The 23,668-nt window shown below is 38.4% G+C and overlaps 1 protein-coding gene across 14 annotated transcripts in view; it reads left to right on the forward strand.

Moving 5' to 3' along the window:
- The window catches only part of mark3a (MAP/microtubule affinity-regulating kinase 3a), a 163,862-nt gene that overhangs the window by 112,555 nt on the left and 27,639 nt on the right, over positions 1-23,668 (forward strand). For all 14 annotated transcript variants that reach the window (XM_080202559.1, XM_080202562.1, XM_080202560.1 and 11 more), the window contains exons 6-10: positions 3,753-3,823; positions 7,397-7,453; positions 9,917-10,153; positions 11,234-11,353; positions 19,514-19,613. In XM_080202559.1, coding sequence (XP_080058685.1) covers positions 3,753-3,823; positions 7,397-7,453; positions 9,917-10,153; positions 11,234-11,353; positions 19,514-19,613 — 585 coding nt within the window. The remainder of the gene's footprint in view (positions 1-3,752; positions 3,824-7,396; positions 7,454-9,916; positions 10,154-11,233; positions 11,354-19,513; positions 19,614-23,668) is intronic.

Here is a 23,668-nt window from a genome sequence, read left to right on the forward strand (position 1 = left end):
AGTAAAAAATGCTCACATGATCTTGTGAGAGAATAGGTCTTCAATTCTTGGAGTGTCACCAGTAATTATCTTGTTCAACAAGAACACTCCTTCCCCTTTCTCCCTCTCCCTAAGTATGAAATGATTTGTTGCATCTAGCGTGTGTAAGTCAAATTGCAACAAGGTCAACATTGATGAGATGAAAACAAAAATTAAATCGGTTTCCAACCATTTACAGACCTGTTAAGTTGTTTAAGGACAAATTTAAGGGCAAAGTATAACTTCTATATTTTAAAAAAATTAATTAAATGATAAAATAGGCAATTATTTAAGAAATAGAAAATAATGGATAAAATGTAATTGCAATTGTTTTTATTTTCATACTGAAAATAAGGGCATGATAACAAGGCTTAAATTACATGATAACAAGGCCTAAATTTTGTTATGATGAGAGTCCCCCCCACTTCAACCCACCCCACCCTTTTAATTGCTGACAGACACCCTTCACATGGCCTCTACTCCCACCCCTCCTGACATCACTCAACTCTGGCGTGGGATTCCGAGCCATTCCTGGGCCTTGGACAGTTCTCATACTGATATCAATCATTGCTTCGACGTGCAGCACTGTTATTCAAAGGGCTGCCTGTCTCTGGCTTGTAGGTATCTAATAGGTTCTGTTGATGGATGTCAAATACCTAATAGTTGACACCATAAACTGAACAGGTGTTGGGTATGTTAATAATACTCAGATGCGTATTCAAAGAAGAGTCAGCGAGCACTGTGATGATGGTGTTGGAGTGGATAAGTAAGCTGTAAAGCAATAAACAGTCTCCAACAAAGCATCCAAGTCTCAGTGTCTTCTTCAGGCTGGGGAATTCTCTGACACTTGTGGCAGAAGATGGTTGCGTGGAAGTGAAGATTTGAGGAGATAAGAATTGTAGTTTTTTTTGAGAGAAGACTTTAATTGGAGGCTCCTTAAAGAAAGATGACTGAAACCAGGTATAGGCTGGCAGGATCTGATTTTCCATCACTTTTGTGAAATTGGACTTTACAATCAATTGAAGAACACAGCTGATATATGGACGTGAGTTATATCTTTACTGAAAAGGGGTGACTCTGGTACTTTAACTTCCTGCCAGGAGCAAGACCTCCTGCACAGTGTTCTCTGAACTAGATGCCCAGGAACTGGAGAATTAAGAATGTTTGGACACTCACTTGAAATTCGTGAATAAAATTTATTTGGAAGGTGACTTATTGAATGCCTGGGAGGCTTCGTCAGACTCTGATAAATTTGGAAAAATGGATAATTCTGCCATAGAAGAACACACTGTGGAATTTAATCTACTATGTACAAGATTGCAGTGATTCCATTTGGAAATTCGTGAATCAGTACTGCCTTTAAATTATTGGACTGTGCTAGGATATCAAATATGGATTGGCTCTTGGTTTCAACTGAAGTTAGTTTCAAAGAGAGAAAGCCGCTTTTGGAACAAATGTCCAAAGCCTTAAAAATTCTGGGATAGCTTTCATTTCCAGCTGCTTTTATGGCACAAATGGACTCTTCAGCAGTGACATCAAAGATGAAGGAAGGTTAAGATTAGGTTTGCAACATTTCTAGACTGTTCAAGTATCAGGCCCAAACCTTTGTATAAAAGAGGAGGCATGAGGACAGAGACTGTTTTGGGAGCTATACCAATTTGATAGTTACAGAATGAAGATGAACCCCTAGAATAACCAAAAAGTGGTCAACAGGCACTTCAAGTGTGACTAAGTATCATGCACTGAATTATCTAAAAATGAAAAACAGGGTTTTTGAGATGACATGTGACAGGAAAAGTATGGAGGGCAAGCAGGACAATACTGACCAGAAAGAATCAGACTGGTTGCCAGAAGCTTCAGTCAGATAATGAGTATCCTGGTTGCAGATTCATTCAGTTGTGCAGTTCTGGATGGTGGATGTATGTCCACAGTGTGTGGAGTGGACTGGCTAAATTATCAAATGGATCCTTAAAATAAGGATGACTGAAGTAACATCAACGGATATGACAGTTTACTTGATTCCTTTTTGGTGATGGTAATATGTTGAAATCAATAAAAAAAAAGTAATTTGATGTAAAACAGTAGGGGTAAACCACTTTATCAGTACTGATGTTGTATCAAGTGAAATGTCTTTACTGTTACATAAGCCTTCAATGGAAAAGGCCCAAATGAAGGCTGGACATAGAACATGATAATTGTCTTTGGGAGTTCCATAGATTGGCAATTTACACAGTGAGAACATTATTGTATTCCTTTAAGCCTATCCTTTCCAGACAGAATGTTAAAGAGGTATTAATGACAGCTGGGGATAAGGATTTAAAAGACAAGGATATTATTACAAAACTGCATTATTAATTTGGACATCACTCTGGCCATAGGTTTGAAGCTTCTGTAAAAGGACACTGGGTGAGGAGTACACTAGAGGATATTTGTATAAAATGTACAAGAGAATGCCATTGCGATTAGTAACACAGGAATTTGAGGAACAACTGGGCGACCAGGAAATTAGGATAGATTTCCCATCAGCAGGAAAAATAAGTCTGAGGACTTTCAAAGTACTTTTAGTGACATACTCTCCATTGACTTCATGCAGCATTTTTGCAAGGGGAACACATTCAAAGACAAGTATTCTTAATGCTTCCAAAAGAAGCTGGAGGTATAGAGGGGAAATTATGGAACCTGAACAAAGTGTATTTACAGCCTGAGTGGTGCATCCAGAGTATTTTTCAGTTAGGTCCATCTTACTGAAAGCTGGTTGCCTTCTGTTAAAAGCAGATCCAGCAATGTATTATTGGAACTATGAATAAAAGCTAGCAGGCATTTTTAAAATGCACATTGATGATTTCTTGTGGGGGAAATCTGTGACATTTGTGATAGATAAAATTATGAAGAAATTCAAAAATTGGGCATCTGGAGCTTTTAAGTGTAAAGGACTAGATATGAGTCAGACTAAGTTGGGGATAACTCTGCCTTAACAATCTTGCTTAGAGAATGTTAATAAGATCCTAATAAATCAGGCCAGATCCTCTCAAATGGAAAACTCCATAACCAAAGAAGAAGCAGTTCAATTAAGAAGCTTAATTGGGCAGTGCACACAAACTAGATTTGATATGTGCTCTGATATATAAGAATTGAACACCATGCTGGAATATGCTACTGTTGAGGAAGCACTAAAAGCAAATAAGTTTTAAGAAATTAAGTTTAAAAGAATGTGCACTCAGATTCAGAGACCCAGAAGGGATGAAATTAGCCATTTTTAGTGATGTCTCGCATGCTAATTTTCCCAATGGGTATTCGAGTCCAGTAGGATTCTTTGTTATTAGTGAGGAGGTATGATAAATGTTGAAAATTATGTTGGAAATAAAAGAAAATAGAGAGTAGTTAAAAGCACCTTCTTTGCAGAGAGACTTGCACTGGTAGAAGTGACTGATATGGCTATGTTTATCATGTACTTTAAAGGAACTGGGTGGAACTAGATATGGTGGGCTTTCCTAAACGAGGCAAGAAGAGGCCTCCACCGTTCCTATCGAGCAGCCGAGTACCTTATACCCTCTATAAGATTCTGGCCACTGTCTCTTGATTGGCATAGCCTGGCTAATTTTCTTAATACAGTGCTACAGTTTGCTAACAGAAGGTGGCTGTGTGTTACATCTTATTTTTTAATTGGAAAAATAGCATGAATTATAAAATTATTAATTGCCCTGCTAACTGTTTGAAGGTTATTCTGTTTGCAGGAGAGGTGTTTGACTACTTGGTTGCTCATGGAAGAATGAAGGAAAAGGAGGCAAGAGCTAAATTTAGACAGGTATGTACTCCCATATTTGTTTTGGATGTTGATATAAAAAAATTGATTGCTGAAACCAAAGATTAGTTTGAAGGAGTTTGAGTAAATTCTGGCTAATGTATAAATCCGCAAAGTAACAATAAATATGCTGCTTATCTTTAACTGTGTTTAGATTTCACTATCTAGGCCACTAGCTTAATCCCGAGTTCACCTGAAAGACGAATGGGGTTACATGTAGCAACGTACAGAACTTGGCCTAAAATTAGAGCTGCAAAAGCAAATATTAAGTGGAAACAGGAAATTTATGGCACATATTATTTAATCTGCTGCTTAATTTTGGCGTGTTGTCAGCTAATAAAAATATTTTGAAGTTGATTGCCATTCTTTTTTATACTCTTGAGCATTTTGAGATGAAAGGCAATTTCCTACCCCTCGGAAAATAAGACAGATCTTGATAATTCTAATATAACAAGAGCGCAGAATTAAAGTATTGACTAAAATAACTTCTCCAAAATTTATTATTTGAGACTCATGGAATATGTGACCTTTCCATTTAATTTTATTTGCATTTTAATTATGAACACAAAAAATAGAAAAATTGCCATTTTTAAACTAAATTACAGAATCAAAGTGAGGATGCCCAATAAATTTCTCTTGGCCTGCTTATGTGGAAATCATTGCTAATCCAACCATTTCGAGCAGAAGGCTAACTAAACAAGCAGGATGTTAAAACTTAACATCCTGAAATCCTCAGGTCAGGCAGCATTGGTGAAGAATTCAGACATTTCAGGTGTGGTCTCTTAATGAGAACATTCTTTTGAAGGGTCCAGATTTGGAACATCAACTTGTCTGTTCTCTATCCAGACGCTGCCCGTCCTGATTGTTGTTTCTAGTTTTTTTTCCCAAATTCCAGCATTTGCTGTTGTTTAGTTTAAGGTTCAGTTCGTGTATGCATAAAAAGTTTCTTTTCAACTCTTCTCTTGAAGAGATAAGTGAAACTATTTTGGTCATCCGCTCTCCTTATGACTTGTGCAGGAATACCTGACTGAAAAGCATTCTGTATTGTACCTTAACATTGGTAATACCTGTGAAAATAGCACCAAAGTTGGAATGCAAGGTAAAAAAAAATGCAGAACACCATTCTGGCTTAGGCACTGCATAGATGCCCTGTGTTCTCAAAAGTAATTACTGTATACTAAACATAAAGGAAAATGAAGGGACTTCAAAATTGATGTGGTACAAAAATATTTGATTGCAGTTTTCTAGAAATATTGTAACATGAAGACCCTCCTCAAAACCACCTCTTTTTTGTTGTTAGCCTTTTCTCCAAATATTTCCTTCTCAAGTTCAGTATCCATTTTTGTCTGATTACACACCATGAGATGTCTTTCTACTTGAATGCGACAATAGAATTTCAAGAGGTTCTTGAATGTCAAGCACGTCAAAGGCAGCAGAGAGGATGAGGAGGTACCGAAAACCACAATTATAGGGGAGGCTGTTTTTGACTGAACAATGCAATCAGTGCTGAACAATGTGGAATCTAGATGGGAGAAGCTTGAAGAAGAGGAAGCAACAAATTTTCAAGATGCTGTAGTGTGGAGTAATTCAGAAATTAGGCAATAAGTGGAGAAATTGGTGAGATGAAGGGGGATTTTTTGATCTGGAGATGGTAATAGTAGTTTTGAAGGAGGACTGTACAAGAGGATAGAAATATGTCAAATTTATCAAATTCAGTGAGCTGTGAGTTGAGTACATGTTGGGTGGCCATGATGTGGGATTGAAGAGAATTGAAAGAGTGGACAGGATGAGATGAAGACTGTTGGGTATGTGACAGAGAATGATGTGAATGTTGACTTGGCTGGATCGAAAGCAGGGAAGAGAATTTGGAGTTAAGGGAATTATATGGGGTTGTCAGAAGAGGAAGCATGAGCTATTTAGATGATTTTAATTTTGGACACAAAAGTGAGTAAGTTTCTTTCAGTTCAAGTTCAAGCAGAAGGCAGAGGAGCTACGGGAAAAAAATTGAAATCACTTCTGTGGTGAAAATGCCAATGATTAAGCAAATATGTTAGAATAAATCAATTTCCTTAGCTTTAATTTGCACATTGTAGAACCTGACTGTGTTTTCCCACTGTCTCTACTCTATATCACTTTACTCTAAACAGTAAATCTTTGCTAGTAAAGTCACTTTAGCACAATATTAGTATGCCATGTGTTATCATAAAAATACATTGCTCTGTACAGTACAATTTTCTATTTACACCCAAATTTGCTTACTGTATTTAGTTTTATTTGTCTAAATATTTACTTGAATATTTGTTCCTGCCAAATTCAGTGTATATAGAACTGAATTTAGATTATTCTCTGCATCCTGTTTGCCTGCATGGTCTTCTGTGACCTTTTGTTCACCCTGCTGAGAGTATGAAAACACATTGAACACTTTATGTAATACTGTCAAGGTCTAAAGGTCACAGAATGGTGCATTGTATAGTTAAATGAAGTGACAGATGAACTTTGCTGCTGGACAACAGTAGTCTTTTGTAGCCATTACCTATTTTTTCTGTTCTCCTTTATCTCTTTCCTTTGAAATTCTGTATTTTTGTATTTGTATGGTTCTGTACTCCAATTTCCAGATTCTTAGGCTTTCATCCATTGTAGTTCCATAGCTAAAAGAACCTAATACAAATGATAAATAGTCTACAGTTCAAACCTATGTTTAGAAATGTTTAGCAGGGGTGCTTGGCATGACATGACAAAAAAAATCAGTTTGATTAGATATTGAAGAGTGTGACAGGCAGAAGTAACTGAACGTTTTTTTAAAATTTTTAGTCAAAGTTTTACCACAGGTTTGAGATCCCAAAGTCAGGTTGGAAAACGGGTCCTGAATCCGTATTCGCTAGCAGCGAGATCAGGTCATCAATTTTACCACAGATAGCCCCCTAAATGGCAGCCTCCAGGCCTGCCTTCAAATTCCAGGTAGCAGACATTCCCGAGACTTCTGCTCAATCAGAGAGGCAGGAGCTCAAGTCTCAGGAATGTCACTAGGAGAGGTGGTGCTACTACAGTAGGTCAGAAACACCAGGACCATTTCAAAATAGCGGCACCCTCCAAAAGGTATGTAAAAAAAAAATAAAATTTAAGGAGCCATAAACAGTAGATTCTGCTGGATGGAAAGACAACCCATCCTGATGGCCCATTGGGCCATAATGATGGCCTCCCCTATTCCTTGGCCCCCTTTTTAAGCCAAGGAGCATCAGTGACTCCAGCAAAATGCTGGGCCTTTAATTATTTAAATCAGCATTTTCCTCATTGGAAGGTATCATTCCACTCACAGCTTACTGCTGAGAATCTTTCCAGCAGTGGGACTGCTTCAGGGAACGGTTCAGATGGATCTTACTGCAATTTTTCTGGTCATCCCTACCTCTGTTTCTGCCACCTGGGAGCCGGTAAAATTCTGTCCTTTGGGGTTGACATAGAAAACAATCATAAGCTTGCATGTAATGTGAAGCTTTCTGTTAAATAAATTGGTGAAAGGATCTTGCAGAGTTACAACACCTGGTATCACTAACCAGTTGGCGTTTTAATTTGTAACAGATAGTGTCTGCAGTGCAGTACTGTCATCAAAAGCAAATTGTACACCGAGATCTTAAGGTAAGTCCTACTTCAATCAAATGCAAAGTGGTCAGCTGATTGTAAAACACTAGCTAAAATGCTATTGGGTTTTTGTATTTTATGGTGTAAAATGAAACTTAGATTGATATCTTTTTTTCCTCTTTCTAATTCGTATTTGAAGGTGACATTGAATTTATATTTCCTGTGAATAAAATTCTGGAAAAAGTTTATTAAACTTTAAGCCTTTTCCTTCTTCTGCACTACTGTATCCTTTCTAATAATATAAACAATCTTCAAGCTCTGAATGAAGCTACTGAGAAATGTACACCCACCTGCAGCATTTCTACATTCTTTCTCTCCAGTTGGACCGACCCCTCTGCCCTGGTCCAGAGAAATCACGTGCAGGCTAGCAGAACTGTCTTTTGAAGTCCAGGATATGCTACTGACCTCTTACCAACCCATTTATCAGAGCTGCTTTCCTCTGCTTGTCACCTAAAACCGTAAGCCAAGTTTGGCTTGCAAGGTTGCCTGGAACTGAGAGGAAAAGTCAGCCCTATGTCTAATTTGTTTAATGATTTCAAGAGGGAGATAAACATATTTCTAATTTTAAAAGGAAAGAGGGATATTGGGAACAGGTGGGGAGGTGGATTTGAGATCAGGGAGAAATTGGGCATGATCTGATTGAATGGCAGAGCAAGCTCAAAGGGCTAAATTTGCTCACTTCTGCTCCTAATTCCTATGTGATAGATTTACTACTTGAAGTTCCATTAATGATCCACAGTAGATTATCAATCACCAGCTCAAATACTGCAAACCTGCCTGCTTTGGGTATCAAATTATTAAGTCTGCCACAAATGGTTGGTTCATTTTTGAGCATCTCTGCCACATGTGAAATATTGGAGTTACCTTGATCCCAAAGAGATCTTTCTTCCCATAAGGAATAGATTCTGCCCAGAAGCCTGAATCATCTATCACCATTATCTAATTTTTATGAAGTTCCACTGTGTCTTGCCTCTATTTAATTCATTTAACTGTTACATTTCAAACCAGCTGATATTAAATCAAACAGAGATTTGATCTTGCCTTCAGCTGTGGTTTTTGAATTTCATTCTGCTGCTATAAGCAATGTTGAAGATTAAGAACGATGCAGTGTTCAGTTCAATCAATAGCACACAGAAAAAGCCTGATCAATCAGATGTTACCCATATTTTTTATCCAGGAGATTTGACAGTGATTTCTGAGGTTGCATTTCCAGTGACAGGAGGGGAAGCTTTGTCTCAGGATGGAGACATTCTCTAGCTTCCTCTTTTCTTTAATCCTTTATCAGTATTATCTGTGAAATTATCTTAAGCTAAAATTTCTCACCTCTGATACTGTTCTGTTTAAATAGGCTAAGGAAAGATATTAGCCGTGGTTTTCCTGAATTGGGACAAAGCGCTTATGCTGGCAGAAAAACAGGAATGTTTCTCACTGACATTAGCAGTGCCTGTCAGGTGGAATTCACCCACCTGAAAGATGCAAATAAGATCATTTTGAGCAACCCATTAGCCAGCCACACTGTTCTGAGACCGGGTTGCCATTTTTAAAGGGGCCCTGATTTCTGCGCTTGGTGACAATCACTCACCAAAGAGGGACATCACCCTCTCCACGCCCCCAGGCATGAGGGTGACTCAAGCCTCCCCCTCTCAGACACACACACTCCCCCCTTCCCCCATTCAGGCCCCCTTCATCCCCAGAGACCTCTCACTCAGGCTCCCTTCAAGCTGCCTGCCTTGGCAAGGGTGGGTTGAGTTGGGCGTCTGAGGAGGAAGGCATCTGAGTGAGGGGTCTGGAAGGGTAGAGGAGCTGTGTGATAAGGGAACCGTGGGGGGTCTTTGGGACAGAAATGGGGCTGTGTGGGGGAAGTCTGAGGGGGGACGGGAGCCTGTGGGGTGGGGGGAAGGGTCAGGTCGGATAAACCTCATGCCTGCGTGATGCAGAGGGGAAGGTGCCTCTCATTGCTGAGAGCTTGGTGATCCTTCCTCAACTCTCGGGGTCCAATATGTCAGGTCCTTTCTTGTGAGAACTTGTACCAAAGCCCACCCATTGCAGATCCTGTTGAGGAGGTGGATTAATAGCAGAAGGTATTTGAATTGGGCTTCAGGCCCGCCAATTATATTTAAAGTGGTTAATTTGAATATTTATCTGGGAACCCGACCGGGGCTGCCAGGGGCACCAAACCAGTTTTTTGTTTGATGCCCATTTCTCTGGGTCATCTGGTTACTCACTGGGAATTGGTGGGAGAATCCCCCTATTCTTTTGTAGCTTCTTCAGGTTAACATTTCAGTTCAACGGGTTATATATTTTTATTTAACCCTTGGGTGCTATCAAAAAGAGCTCTTATAATTAAACCTGTATTGGATTAGATGACAGATAGTGAAAACTTGTGTATGTACTTATATACTTTTGTATACATGTTTTTCATTTATGGATTAATTTTTGCTGTATCTTTTTCAAATGTAGGCTGAAAATCTACTGCTAGATGCAGATATGAATATTAAAATAGCAGATTTTGGCTTCAGCAATGAGTTTACAGTTGGCAATAAACTGGACACGTTCTGTGGAAGTCCTCCATATGCTGCTCCAGAACTCTTCCAAGGGAAGAAATACGATGGGCCTGAAGTAGATGTTTGGAGTTTAGGTGTCATACTTTACACATTAGTCAGTGGTTCATTGCCATTTGATGGACAGAACTTGAAGGTAACTCACAGGTTTTCTTTAGTTAAAAGCTCTAACTTCATGAAATAAGTGACCTCGTAATGATTTTTTCAACTTTAATTTACTGCCTAACTTTGTGTAATGCGTTTGAATTCGTCACTATGAAACAAAAGCATTTGGAATCACTTAGTTACATCAGCAGTTAGCACTTCATGTTGTAGCCCCTTGTATTTGTCCTCTATTCATTAGCAAGACAAAATTCATCATAATAAATTGACTGAAACATGCATAAATAACTCAATCATATTATTACATTCAGTGACTTTTCACATAAATTTTGTTTTAAATAGTAACAAATATTACACATTTTGCAGTTAACACTATAAGTCTTTGTTTACCACAAGCTTGTTTAGCATCTTTTTTGCAGAGAGGAATTTTTCTGTGTTTACCGATACATTGCTTAAAACTAAGTGTTGGAAATAGTCTGCATGTCAGGCAGCATCTGTAACAAGAGAAACGGGGCTGTTTGCTTATTGTTCCCTTAAACAATGCAGTAGTCAGAATCGCAACAGCATTCAGTAGCAAGACATTCCCTGCCTTATGTTTTAAAAAATTATCCTAAACCACCCTCAATTCATTAGTGACCATTTTAAATGGTCATTCCCTTCCTGAGCACAGTCTTTGAATACATGCAAAAAGGTGAAAGATGTCCTTAAACCAAGGAAAACAACCTTATTTTTTGTTTCTAACAAGTTTGATTACATGGATTCTAGTGTCAAACTTGGTTGCATTGAATTATTTTTAAGTAAAATAATAATACACATGTAAATGGGTAATTCATATATGTATGTTTGTTTGTCTAGTTAACTTTTTCTTTAAACTCTATATTGCTGAAGGTCACTGATGGTGAGATATTCTACTGAACTCATAGCCTTGAAAGATGCAACATTTGATCCCTAGACTCTATTGAGGTGGTCATTGTGCCTCCAAAGAAAAATTATAAATCTAAGCAATAAATCATTGCATAAATTATACTTCAGAGGCATTTTAAGTCTTTAATAACAACTTTTTGAATTTAATAATGTCCAGTATGATTTAATTATATTGAATTTTGTATTAAAGGAACTAAGGGAAAGGGTACTCCGAGGGAAATACCGAATTCCTTTTTACATGTCTACGGACTGTGAAAATCTCCTTAAACGCTTTTTAGTGCTCAATCCTTCTAAAAGAGGCACACTAGAGGTAAGAAACCCTGATTGCATTGCTCCTGTTCCATTGGAATAGTAAAATTTTGTCACACCACTATTCAGACATGTATTGGTAAATGGCCAGCCTTTTCTCAAATACGCAGATTATGGTGGATTTATGTTGTTGGAACTGTCCTTAAAAATAGTACTTACTGAAAACATGGCCTTGTCACTTGTTTATCTTTTGCACAGCTATAAATGTTTTAAAAATATAAGTGTAGCCAAATAGACAAACATGTTTTGCTATTACACACATCTTGCTACATTATATCAATATTTGCATAGGGAAAGGATGCATTTAGTTGGCAACAGTGTAGCCACCCACTTTTTTAAAAAAAAATCTTCACTTTCACATTGATGTACTTAAAACTAGCAGGATGGATACTGACACAAACCTAAAAGTAGAATGCAAGATTTAAAGTATTTCAGGCGGAAGAGATTAGAGTGAGGGTAGGCACCAGAGAAGGAAAAGAATGGATATTAAATGCTGTTAGTCAGCAAACCCACTGCACTGTAAAAGTAGCCCTGCAATTATGGTAAGACTGAACTTTAGTAGATTTTCAGCATTTTAACTTAAAAAAGAAACTGATTTCTACAAAGCTTCTATGCACATTTTTATTGCCAGAGATTTTTTTTCTCAGTGGAGCATTGCTTATTTTCTAATGATCATAGATTTTGGCACAATAAATTCAAATAGTTATATGCCATGCAGCAATAATAAATAATGTTTAGAAGGTTAATTCCCCATTGATGTGACAACATCATGCTTTGCAGGAAAATAAATGTTCAATTTTGAGAGTGCAGATAAATTAATTTGTGTTGAGTTCTCATAAATTCAATTTGATCTCAGTAATATTAGACTTTGATATTTCCAGGTGCAAGGAACACAGTCCAAATTTGATCAGCAGCAACCTCAGAGTTACTAATAAGTTCACTTGTTCCAAACTTAATCATTTATTTGCTATACACTTAGTTGTAGCTTCCATTTTAATATTTTTTGTCCTGCTTATATCTTCAATACTTACAACACATTTTTCATGGTTGTATTACAACTGAATTTGTTCACAAAATTTCACTCTAATCAGATTGTTTACCTTTGAACTTGAGGCTTTTACTTTTTCATCTTTTTGGTGTTTTTTGGTCAACATGGAAATTCAGAAGCTGTTATCAGTAAATCCACACTTTTTCATGGGGCGCACTGTTGAAGTACCCACAGACTGTATTCAAATAGCTAGTAAACCAGTCTCACTGTTAAAAGGCTTGAAAAGGTTGTGCTTTGTTGAATAAAATGTAATTGGATTTCTAACAGCATAATAAGTTTATAACTACTACTGAAAAGTATTTCTGGCTCTGAAAAATCTAATTTTATATTTACAGAATGTTAAATATCTCTCTAATTTATGGCATTTTAGCTTCAATCTTATTCATATGTGTACACCCCAAGTGTTTATTTCACTATTTGCAAATTTTAAAAAACGAAAAGTGGAAGGATTCGGTGGTTTTCATAGAATCCCGACAGTACAAGATGAGGCCATTCAGTCTATCAAATCTGCACCAACACAATCCCACCCAGGCCCTATAACCATAACCCCACATATTTACCCTGCTAATCCCCAGACACTAAGGGGCAATTTAGCATGGCCAATCCACCTAACCCACACATATTTGGAAGTGTGGAGGAAACCGGAGCACCCCAAGGAAACCCACACTAACAGTGACCCGAGGCCGAATTTAACCTGGATCCCTGGTGCTGTGAGGCAGCAGTGCTAAGCATTGTGATACCATGCCACCCTTGTGCCACCGTGCCATTTTACTTCCTGGTTTGCTGTGTATGAAAATGCTTCAGTGTGAATAGCTGCTTATCCTGTTGATAACATCACTGGTGCTGGATGCCAGGAGATCCCCTTGACTTGACCTCAAATTCAAACTGACATCAGGAAAGATGAAGTCCATGCCACTGAGATCTCTAGATTTTGTGGGCAATTTCCTTTTGAGGTTATAATGTGTGCTGTTGCTTTGCCACTAACTGCAAAATTCAGGCGTAACTTGGTTCAACTTGGAAGTGATTTAGAAAGGTTATCCAATGAGTAACTGAGTCATATAGATTAGGGAAGCTCAAGGTTTGAGCCTCAGTTTGTGGTATATTAGTTGATCACCACTTGAGTAATGGTATAATGTTACATGAGGCTTCAGTATTATTATTGTAACCTGCTGATTCTCACTATCTAGTCTTAGATAAATGGACCATTTGATAGCCAGAATTTCTGCTCCTAAACACTATCCAGCAACTCCCTCCACATTTTACTGCAAGTATATTAATTTGGACACTAGATAAAAAGGGATCAGATTTGGCAATAATGCACCTCTAGTCACATAGCCTCCCAACAGTCATTATCAAATCTCACTGGTAATGGTCATTCAGATGTGGTACTGGCAGTGAATAATGCCAATACAATAGCCAAGTAAGGAGTCAGCACTTGAAATACTTTAGTAATTCTTCTATGTCTAACACAATGAGCTGTTTATTTTGGGTTGGAAGATGGGGCGCCAAGTTATTATAGATAGTGCATTTTTTAACAACCTAGTGGATGGGAATTTGTTGACCAAGCATAGATGATTTAAAATACATCACTACCACCCTATTTGTTAAGTTGAAAGCTGTAATCCTGCCAAAAATGCAATCAGATAGAATTGAAGTGATGAACATTTCCACTGACAAAGCAAAGATCTTCAGTCTTACAGCATTTCTGATCAATACTTTCAATGAAGACTAAAATTTGCTTTCCATTTAAAAAGATACTTAGTTGGCTTTGTCAGAAAAGGCAGCTAAGTATAGGCTGTGCCGAAGAAAACCTTTTTTAATATGCTTTGGAATTTTACACTTTACTTTAGATCTTGTATTGTCCATCCTTCTACATGTGAAATGTAAAGTGAAAACCTTATGTGTTAATCTCATAACCTTTATTGTCGTTTGATCATTTCAGTAAATTGGAATTGCTCTCTTTTCCTTTCTCATTTTCCTTTTGACCTTCTTTGACATTTATCGATAAAACTACAGAACCAATGTTAAAATAATTTGTCCCTTTTTCCTCTTTCTGCTGTGATAAGTACCGAGACTGCACATTGTATCTTTACATGGCAACACACCCAAGGTTGCTGCTTAGGAAATTTTAGAAACAAATTTGTAACACTAAAGCAAATATACGTAAATACCAGCTTATTATATGCTACTTTTAATAATATAAATTGTGAAATTCTGGCTCAAAACTTCTGCAATCATCGAAGATTACTGGCCACAAAACAAAAGTTAATTCAGTCAAATCATATTGCCTCTCTTCTAACTTTGCCATTTCCTTTTAAGGACTCGAGTGAAAATAATTTGGAGGTACAGAAACAAAAGGATGAAAACAAAAGTCATAATACAGAAAGAGATAAATATCACACAAAAATGCATGGAACAGAAAAGGCTTTGGGAAGTAATAGTAAGCTTCCTGATGAGATAAAACAGGAACAGTAGAAAAGAGCAAAATAATTTGCTCCTGTAGCAATGTACAGAGCAACAAAAGCGAAGAGACAGAATCGAAAGTAGTAATTAAAAGTGAGGAAACGGATGTAATCATGATATTGGAAACATGGCCTTTAGCAGTGCTTGATTGGCAGTTAAATGTTGCAAGCTGTAATGCATTGAGAAATCTTAGGGCAGGAAGAAGGGATGTGAAGCAGGCGTATTAATTGGAAACAACAAAAGTAAAGTATTCTAGAGACCTAAATACTAAGAGAAGAATTGAAGTAAGGATATTATCACTAAGGGATGAGCAAAATAAACTCTCAAGAGCTGATGTTGAAATCCAAGAATACTGAATAGAGACTTTGCCTCAGTTTTGACAATTGAAGAAAGGTCGGATCTCAGACAATGATGAGATGGAGTACAGGAAAGAGGTAGAGAATCTGGTGAGCTGGTGCAACAATAATAATCTCTCCTTCAATGTCAACAAAACGAAGGAGATAGTCATTGACTTCAGGAAGCATAGTGGAAGACATGCCGTTGTCTACATCAATGGGGATGAAATGGAAGTGATCGATAGTTTCAAGTTTCTAGGTGTCCAGATTGCCAACAACTTGTCCTGGTCCCTCCACGCTGATGCTATAGTTAAGAAAGCCTACCAATGCCTCTCTTTTCTCAGGAGGCTAAGGAAATTTGGCATGACCGCTATAACTCTCTCCATCTTTTACAGATGCGCCATAAAAAGCATTCTTTCTGGTTGTATCACAGCGCGGTATGGCTTCTGCTGTATTCAAGACCGCACAAAAGTATAAAGGGTCATGAACAAAGCTCAGTACATCTCACAAACCAGCCTCCCATCCATTGACACTGACTCTGTTTACACTTTCTGCTGCCTTGGAAAAGCAGCCAGCATAATCAAGGATTGTGTGCACTCAGAACGTACTCTCTTCTACCTCCTTCTGTCAGGAAAAAGATACAAAATTCTGAGGACTTGAACAGCTTCTTCGTAAGCTGCCATTAGACTTTTGAATGGACCTGCCTTATATGAATTTATCTTTTTTTAGGCTCTAGCTATAAGTGTAACACTACATTCTGCATCCTCTCCTTTCCTTCTCTATGTATGATGTGCTTTCTCCGTCTAGCACAAGAAACAATACTTTTCACCGTATACTATTACACGTGACAAATCAAATCAAGTCAAGAGGGCTATTATCACTGTTAAGTTAGAAAGAAAAGCAATAGTAGATAAACTAGCCAAACATAAGGAGGACAAATACCCAGGTTCAGATGGATTCTGTTCATGGATACGTGGAAGTAAACAAAGGAGGATTAACTAGAAGCATTGACAGATATATTAACCACTGGGAAGGAAATCATCAGAAAGAGAGTGTCTTCAAAAAGAAAGTAAAGATAATCCAAAGGAAAATAGAATAATCAGCTTAATGCATTAGTAGAAAGAGATTAGAATTCTTGCTTAATGATGAGATACCACTGATTTAATTTTTAAGAAGACTGGATTTCTTAGCAGGAAGTTTATAGGTAAGAGTAATGTACTGAATGTGGCAGACATGGATTTCAAAAGGTTTTCATAATGGTACTATGTGGGATTCATAACATCCAGGCATGTAAAGTCAGGGACGAGGCAGTCAGGAAATAGAGTGTGGGACAAGTGGAGATTAGATTGAAAGATGGCTACATCATAGAAAATGCTAAAAGTTAGGAGAGTTTCTCAAACTTGTGGAAAGTGGGTAAGAGTGTCCACATGAATCCATATGTATCCACTATTGTTCACTACTTCATGAATAATTTGGACATTGGAGATGTGGGGCAGGATTTTCCTCCCTCTCTGTGGCATGTTATACCAGTGGCAGAATCTTTCCCCCCCTGTGGCTTGTTATACTAGTGGCATGTCTTATGGTCCTGCTATCGTCAATGGGGGTTTCCCTTGAACACACCGCTCACCGCCGGAAAACCTGAGGTGAGGGTATGCTGTTGGCGGCACCGTAAGTTCCAGCCGGCATAAACAGCAGCAAAATATCGGCAGTTATGTCAATATTTGCAATTATGTCGATTTGGGGCTAGAGTATAGAAGACTGATCAAAGTATAATAAGTAAATAGAGTAGCAATGTGGATGGATAATTTGCAATTTAAATTCAATATATCAGTGTGTAGGTGAATGCATTTTGTTTGGAAAAATAAGGTCACCTATTCCACTGGAAGATATGAAATTAAATGAGTTAGCGGAACAAGGATATTTGTGAATAAATTGCTGAGGTGTACTGTACACAGTTTTAGTCTCTATAGCATAACAAAAGATATTGAAACGCTTGAATTGCAAGATGGTGCTAGCAAAATTAAGAGGCTATAACTAACAAAAATGTTTGAGCAGACTGGGGTTCCTTTCTCTGAAAGAAAGGAGACCCAATAGAGGGATCTATTCCCAGTGGAGACAAAATAGTCCAAAGCGAAGGGCTAAGTAATCAATGAAAGGGTTTTGGAGAAATTACATAGAGTGGTGAGAATATGGAACATACTGTCATGAGGATTGGTTGAAACATATAACATTGACATAATTAATAGGAAACATAATGCATACATGAGGGACAAGGGGACAGGATGGGAAAAGATAATTAGCATTGAAGAAAGCTCATGTGAGGTGTGAACAGTAGACCAGTTGGGCCAAATACAGCTGTAACTGTGAAATAATTTCATGGTATGTCAAGGGCAGTTAGAGGTGAGCAGTAAATGCTGGCCTAGCCAGCGAGGCCCAAATGCCATGAATGAATAAAAATGTGTAAAACTATGGCTTGTTCTAATGTAACACAGCTGAGACCAGTATTATATCAGCATACATACTACTGCTTGAAACATCAGCTACTGGCACAGAAATTTATTTTGGTGAGAAGCAACCTGATGGTTATGCAAATAAGTATACAGCAATTTGGCCGTGATGATCCATAATTGATCTTGGCCGAGGGGCACTGAGAATAAGACAATGCGTTTCAATGGCCAACAACATGGAGGAACCCTGTTCTTGTTGATGACTGTCCACTGTCTCCTGTGGAAAGTATGCTCTGATGGATTTCAGATGAGGACAGGTTTATACCATTCACCTCCATGATCCAGCAGCCAGCTAAAAGTCAATATCTGAGTTCATAGACAATAAATATCTCTTGCTAATATGCTGCAGCTTGTGCATATGGAGCCAAACTTCAAGTGAATAATTTCCTTCACGCACAATGGGGAGAAATGATTGCTATGTGAGTTTCAGATAAGCAACAATAACAATGGGTCAACCTTAGTTCCATGTCTTTTCATACAGGTCATGATGTGGATATGCCGGCGTTGGACTGGGGTAAACACAGTAAAAAGCCTGACAACACCAGGTTTAAGTCCAACTGATTTATTTGATAGTAAACTCACTAGCTTTCGAGGGGTTTCCCTCTTCTTCAGGTGAATGGAGAGTTCTGACCTCAGACAGAGCATATAAAGCACAGACAGTTTACAGATTATTGATTAGAATGCGAATCTTTACACCTAACCTGCTGTTCAAGTCCTAAAGTGGCCAACAATGTAAGTGAAAGGAGCACTGATCACAGGTTAAAGAGATGTGTATTGTCTCCAGACAGTACAGTAAGTGAGGTTTTGCAAATCACGGGGGTTACAGATAGTGCGACATGAACCCAAGATCCCTGTTGAGACCGTCCTCATGTGTGCGGAACTTGGCTATCAGTCTCTGTTCAGTGACTCTGCGCTGTCGTGTGTCGTGAAGGCCGCCTTGGAGAATGCATACCCGAAGGTCAGAGGCTAAATGCCCGTGACCACTGAAGTGTTCGCCAACAGGAAGAGAACAGTCTTGCCTGGTGATTGTAGAGCAATGTTCATTCATCCGTTGTCGTAGCGTCTGCATGGTCTCCCCAATGTACCATGCTTCGGGACATCCTTTCTTGCAACTCGGCCAACATTGTCTACCTGATAGGTTGCAAGAAAGGATGTCCCGAAGCATGGTACATTGGGGAGACCATGCAGACGCTACAATAACGGATGAATGAACATTGCTCGACAATCACCAGGCAAGACTGTTCCCTTCCTGTTGGTGAACACTTCAGTGGTCACGGGCATTCAGCCTCTGACCTTCGGGTAAGCATTCTCCAAGGTGGCCTTCACGACACACGACAGCGCAGAGCCGCTGAGCAGAGACTGATAGCCAAGTTCTGCACACGTGAGGACGGTCTCAACAGGGATCTTGGGTTCATGTCACACTATCTGTAACCCCTGTGACTTGCCTGGGTTTGCAAAACCTCACTTACTGTACTGTCTGGAGACAATACACATCTCTTTAACCTGTGATCAGTGCTCCTTCCACTCACATTGTCGGCCACTTTAGGACTTGAACAGCAGGTTAGGTATAAAGATTCGCATTCTAATCTGTAAACTGTCTGCGCTTTATATGCTCTGTCTGGAGCCAGAACTTTCCATTCACCTGAAGAAGAGGGAAACCCCTCGAAAGCTAGTGAGTTTACTATCAAATAAATCGGTTGGACTTAAACCTGGTGTTGTCAGATTTTTTACTTTTCATACAGGTGGCATGACTGAGATCTCTTTGAACCTTATTAAATTGAACTTAACCTTTATTCTTTGGGTGCTAGCAAATCATGAAGGATCGATGGATTAATGCAGGCCATGATGATGATGAGCTTCGACCTTTTGTAGAACCAGATTTGGATATCACAGACTCCAAGAGAATAGGTGAGTATGAATCAACCGTTGCACTGAGTTTGTTATTTGCTTTATTGTGGCACTGAGGAATATTCCGGGTTAAGGTTTCAAATTTCATACAGTTCAACAAGGAGCTCCCCACTTGAATCAGAGACATTCAGCATAGCAAACACCCAAACTCAGCTTGAAGAGGAGATCACATAATCAGCAATGAATACAGTGAAAAGTTGAGAGAAGGGAAGTAAATTGTTGTTTCATTTGTCTTTGCTGAACAGCTTGGAAGTGTAATCTCTGAACTAGTTGCTTGCCAACTTCATTTACCTCCCATTATGACCTCTCTGTCGCTAGCTTTTTGCATTGTTCCAATGAAGCACAACAAAGTTCAGGGAACAGGATTTTATCCTTAGGTTAAACTCTTTCGAACTTCCAAACTGTACATTAATTTCAATAATTTTGGATTATAACCATTACTGTCATAATTTTTGGGCAGTCAGTGCTGGTAGTGCCATTGTCGCTACCTGTTATAGAATTTGTACAATCACCTTCTGTCTCTTGATGTCTTCTTACTCCGTCCTTTTGTCTTGCCACATCTCTTATCATTTAAATTACTCTGCCTTCCACCCTATCACAGTCTTTCCCTTTATTCTGGCCTTCACTCTTTCCCACTTTTCTCTGACGCCGCACTAGGTAATAAACTTAAATGTGTAATTTCTCCCAGTTTTGATAAAAGGTCATTGGCATGAAAAGTGAGCTTTGTTTATATTTCCACAGATGCTGTCTAATGCTGAATATTTCCATCATTTTCTGTTTTAATTTTAGATTTCCAGCATTCATGGCATTTTGTCCTTTTTAACTGATAATGCATTTTATTCTTGTAACAATGTTTGCAGCATCTGATGAGGAGTAATTGGGACTGGACAGGAAAAATAACTTTTATATTGTCTGCTTTATGCACTGAAAAAGAAAACATAAAATGTAGACTCCGCAGATTAAACAGCATTGTTAATTGTAATACATTTGAATTGTGAAACTGCAACTTATTTCATTCCTTTTTGCGACTATCATCTAAAGCCCTAAGCCCCCTCATACTTTAACATGGTATGTTCCAATCCATTTCTCTTATTTTATAATTGAAATATTGTGAGTTTGCAATTTTTAATTTCCTTATATAGAAACATTGAATGGTTACGGTACAGAAGAAAGCCATTCAACGTGTCATGACCTACCAGCTCAGTTAGATCCACTAACCCACCTTTTCTCCATAGCCTTGTGTAGATTACCTTTATAAGGCTTCAATTGAATCTACCTCGACCAAACTTTCACATGATACGTTCCAGATCCTAGCCAGTCGCCAGGTGAAAATTGTTTTTTCTCCTTCTATTCACATTCACCTTAAATCCGTATACTCCGGTTCTCAATCCTTCTGCCAACAGGAACAGTTTCTCCCTGTTTATTCTGTCCGACCACTCATAATTTTGAATACCTCCTATCAAATCTCCTCTTAATCTTCATTTCCTCAAGCAAAACAGTCCTAGTTTCTCCAATATAACTGAAGTTCTTCATCCTTGTGAATCTTTTCTGCACCCTGTCTAATATCTTCATATCCTTCCTGTAGTGTGGTGTCCAGAAATTAACATGTACCACGTGGAGTGCAGCGGCAGAAAACATTGCACCACCACCTTCTTGCAGGCAGTTGGGGATGGGCAACTAATGTTGACCTAGCCAGCGATGCTCAAATCTTTTGAAGGAATGCAAAAGGTCTGATCCCACTACTCTCTTTCCTATCATTCAGCCACTCTGTATTCGTGCTGCTACTGCCCCTTTTATTCAATAAGCTCTAACTTGCTTATAAGCTTAACACATTGCATTTTGTCAAATGTTTTTTAAAGGCCATGTATGCCACATTAACTGCATTATCTCTCATCAATCTGATGTTACATCTTCTCAAGAAAATTAGTTCAACTCGGTTTATCCCGGACAAATCAATGAATCCACATTAATCCAAGCGACTTAACTTTTTAAAAATATATTTTTAATTTTTTACAATTAACACAACAAACTCTCGAAGATGACATGATCATTTTCAAATAAATACATGTAGGAAGAGGCAGAAAAAAAAACCAACACAGTTGGTTCGGATTATTTGTTGAATCCAGCGCCACCCATCATACGAGCAATGAAAGGATATATCGAAGAATGGGGAGTTACAGGATGCAGCCACAATTGGCTCAGCAGTACGCACCAAGCTTTCTGTTACAGGCGAAAGAGCTATAGAACAAATGGAAAGCAAATCTTATAGTTGCTTACTCAGCTATAAAAAAATATAGGATATTAGCACAGGTAAAATGGCAGTTAAATTGCCAAGGATTTTTGTGTCACACTTGGTCATGCACCAAAGGATGTTCCCCCCATTCCCCAGCAGGTCCCAATGATACAATACAATATATTTTTCCAAGATATATAGTCTGTCTATCCCATAACAGAAGTGAATCAGAGATTCTATAACTCTAACACAACTCAAATACAAAAAATACACGAGCCCATAAGTTAGAGGGGGGTTTTCCTCATGAGGACTTGTGTGGCCCTACTCATTACCTCCATATTAAACCAGTGGTAACTTAATTTTGAACCTGATTTTCGTTTCTAAAAGCTTTTCCACCACACTTCTAAATTGACATGCTTGTAGTTACTGGGTTATCCTACCACCCCTTCTTTAAACAAGGGCATGGCATCTGAGATTTTGCCAGTCCCCTGGCACCATCTCTGTATCTAAGGAGGATTGGAAGATAATGGTCAATGCCTTTTGCAATTTCCATTCTGATTTCCCTCAAAATCCTTGGATGCATCTCATCCAGCTCTGTAACATATAAACTTTTAAGTACAACCGTTGCTTCCTCTAATTGCTCCTCTTTATCAACATTCACCTATGCGGTGTCTCAACTACCTTTTTATTAAGACTTGGGCAGTATGTTCTTTTTTAGTAAAGATAGGTGCAGTATACCTATTTCGTACTTCAGCCATACCCCTTGCCTCCAAATATAAATGTTCTCTTTGGTCCCTACTTGACCCCACTTTTACTAGCATTATACTGTTCATGTGTCCACAGAAGACCTTTGGATTCCCTTTTATGTTGACATAAATGTTAGTATATTTTGTAGTTTATCCAATCAACTGAACAGAGAGCTACTTACTTACATTTGAAATGTTTTTGTAATATACATGTAAAACAAGATAAATCAGTACTATAGTTTTAATGAATACCTGAGCTTCCCTGTTCTTAACTGTTTGCATTTAAGAAGAATTTGATTATTCATTATACAAGTCACTTTTCATACCTCTGAGTTTATGTTAAATTGTAACTCTCATTACCATTCCATTCTAGGGGAGGCACAGAGGTTAGCACTGCTGCCTCACAGCACCAGGGACCTGGGTTCAATTCCGGGCTTGGGTCACTGTCTGTGCAGAGTCTGCATGTTCTCCCCATGTCTACATAGGTTTCCTCCAGTTTCCTCCCACAGTCCAAAAGATGTGCTGGCTAGGTGCATTGGCATGCTAAATTTTGATGTGGATGTGCCGGCGTTGGACTGGGGTAAACACAGCAAAAAGTCTGACAACACCAGGTTTTAGTCCAACCGATTTATTTGATAGTAAATGCACAAGCTTTCAGGTTGGTCCCTTTGTCAGGTGAACATTCACCTGACGAAGGGACCAACCCGAAAGCTTGTGCATTTGCTATCAAATAAATCGGTTGGACTAAAACCTGGTGTTGTCAGACTTTTTACTATGCTAAATTTTCCCAGTGTACCCAAACAGGCGCTGGAGTGTGGCGACGAGGGGATTTTCACAGCAACTTTATTGCAGTGTTAATGTAAGCTTTATTTGTGACATTGATAAATCAACTTCAACTTAAACTTGAAGCTCTATTTTGATTTTTTTTCATTATTTATATAATTAAAAGTGATAGATTTCGAAACAAAGAAGCAGAAAACTTTTAGTTTTCACGCAATCAATTAATGTTACAGAACAAAGACAGAACACTCAAATGTGGCTTTAAGTTTTTCTCTACATGAGTCATCTAGCCCGGG

Source organism: Carcharhinus amblyrhynchos, chromosome 14 (genome assembly GCF_965287045.1).
Source record: "Carcharhinus amblyrhynchos chromosome 14, sCarAmb.v2.hapA, whole genome shotgun sequence".
In the NCBI taxonomy this organism is placed as follows: Eukaryota; Metazoa; Chordata; class Chondrichthyes; order Carcharhiniformes; family Carcharhinidae; genus Carcharhinus; species Carcharhinus amblyrhynchos.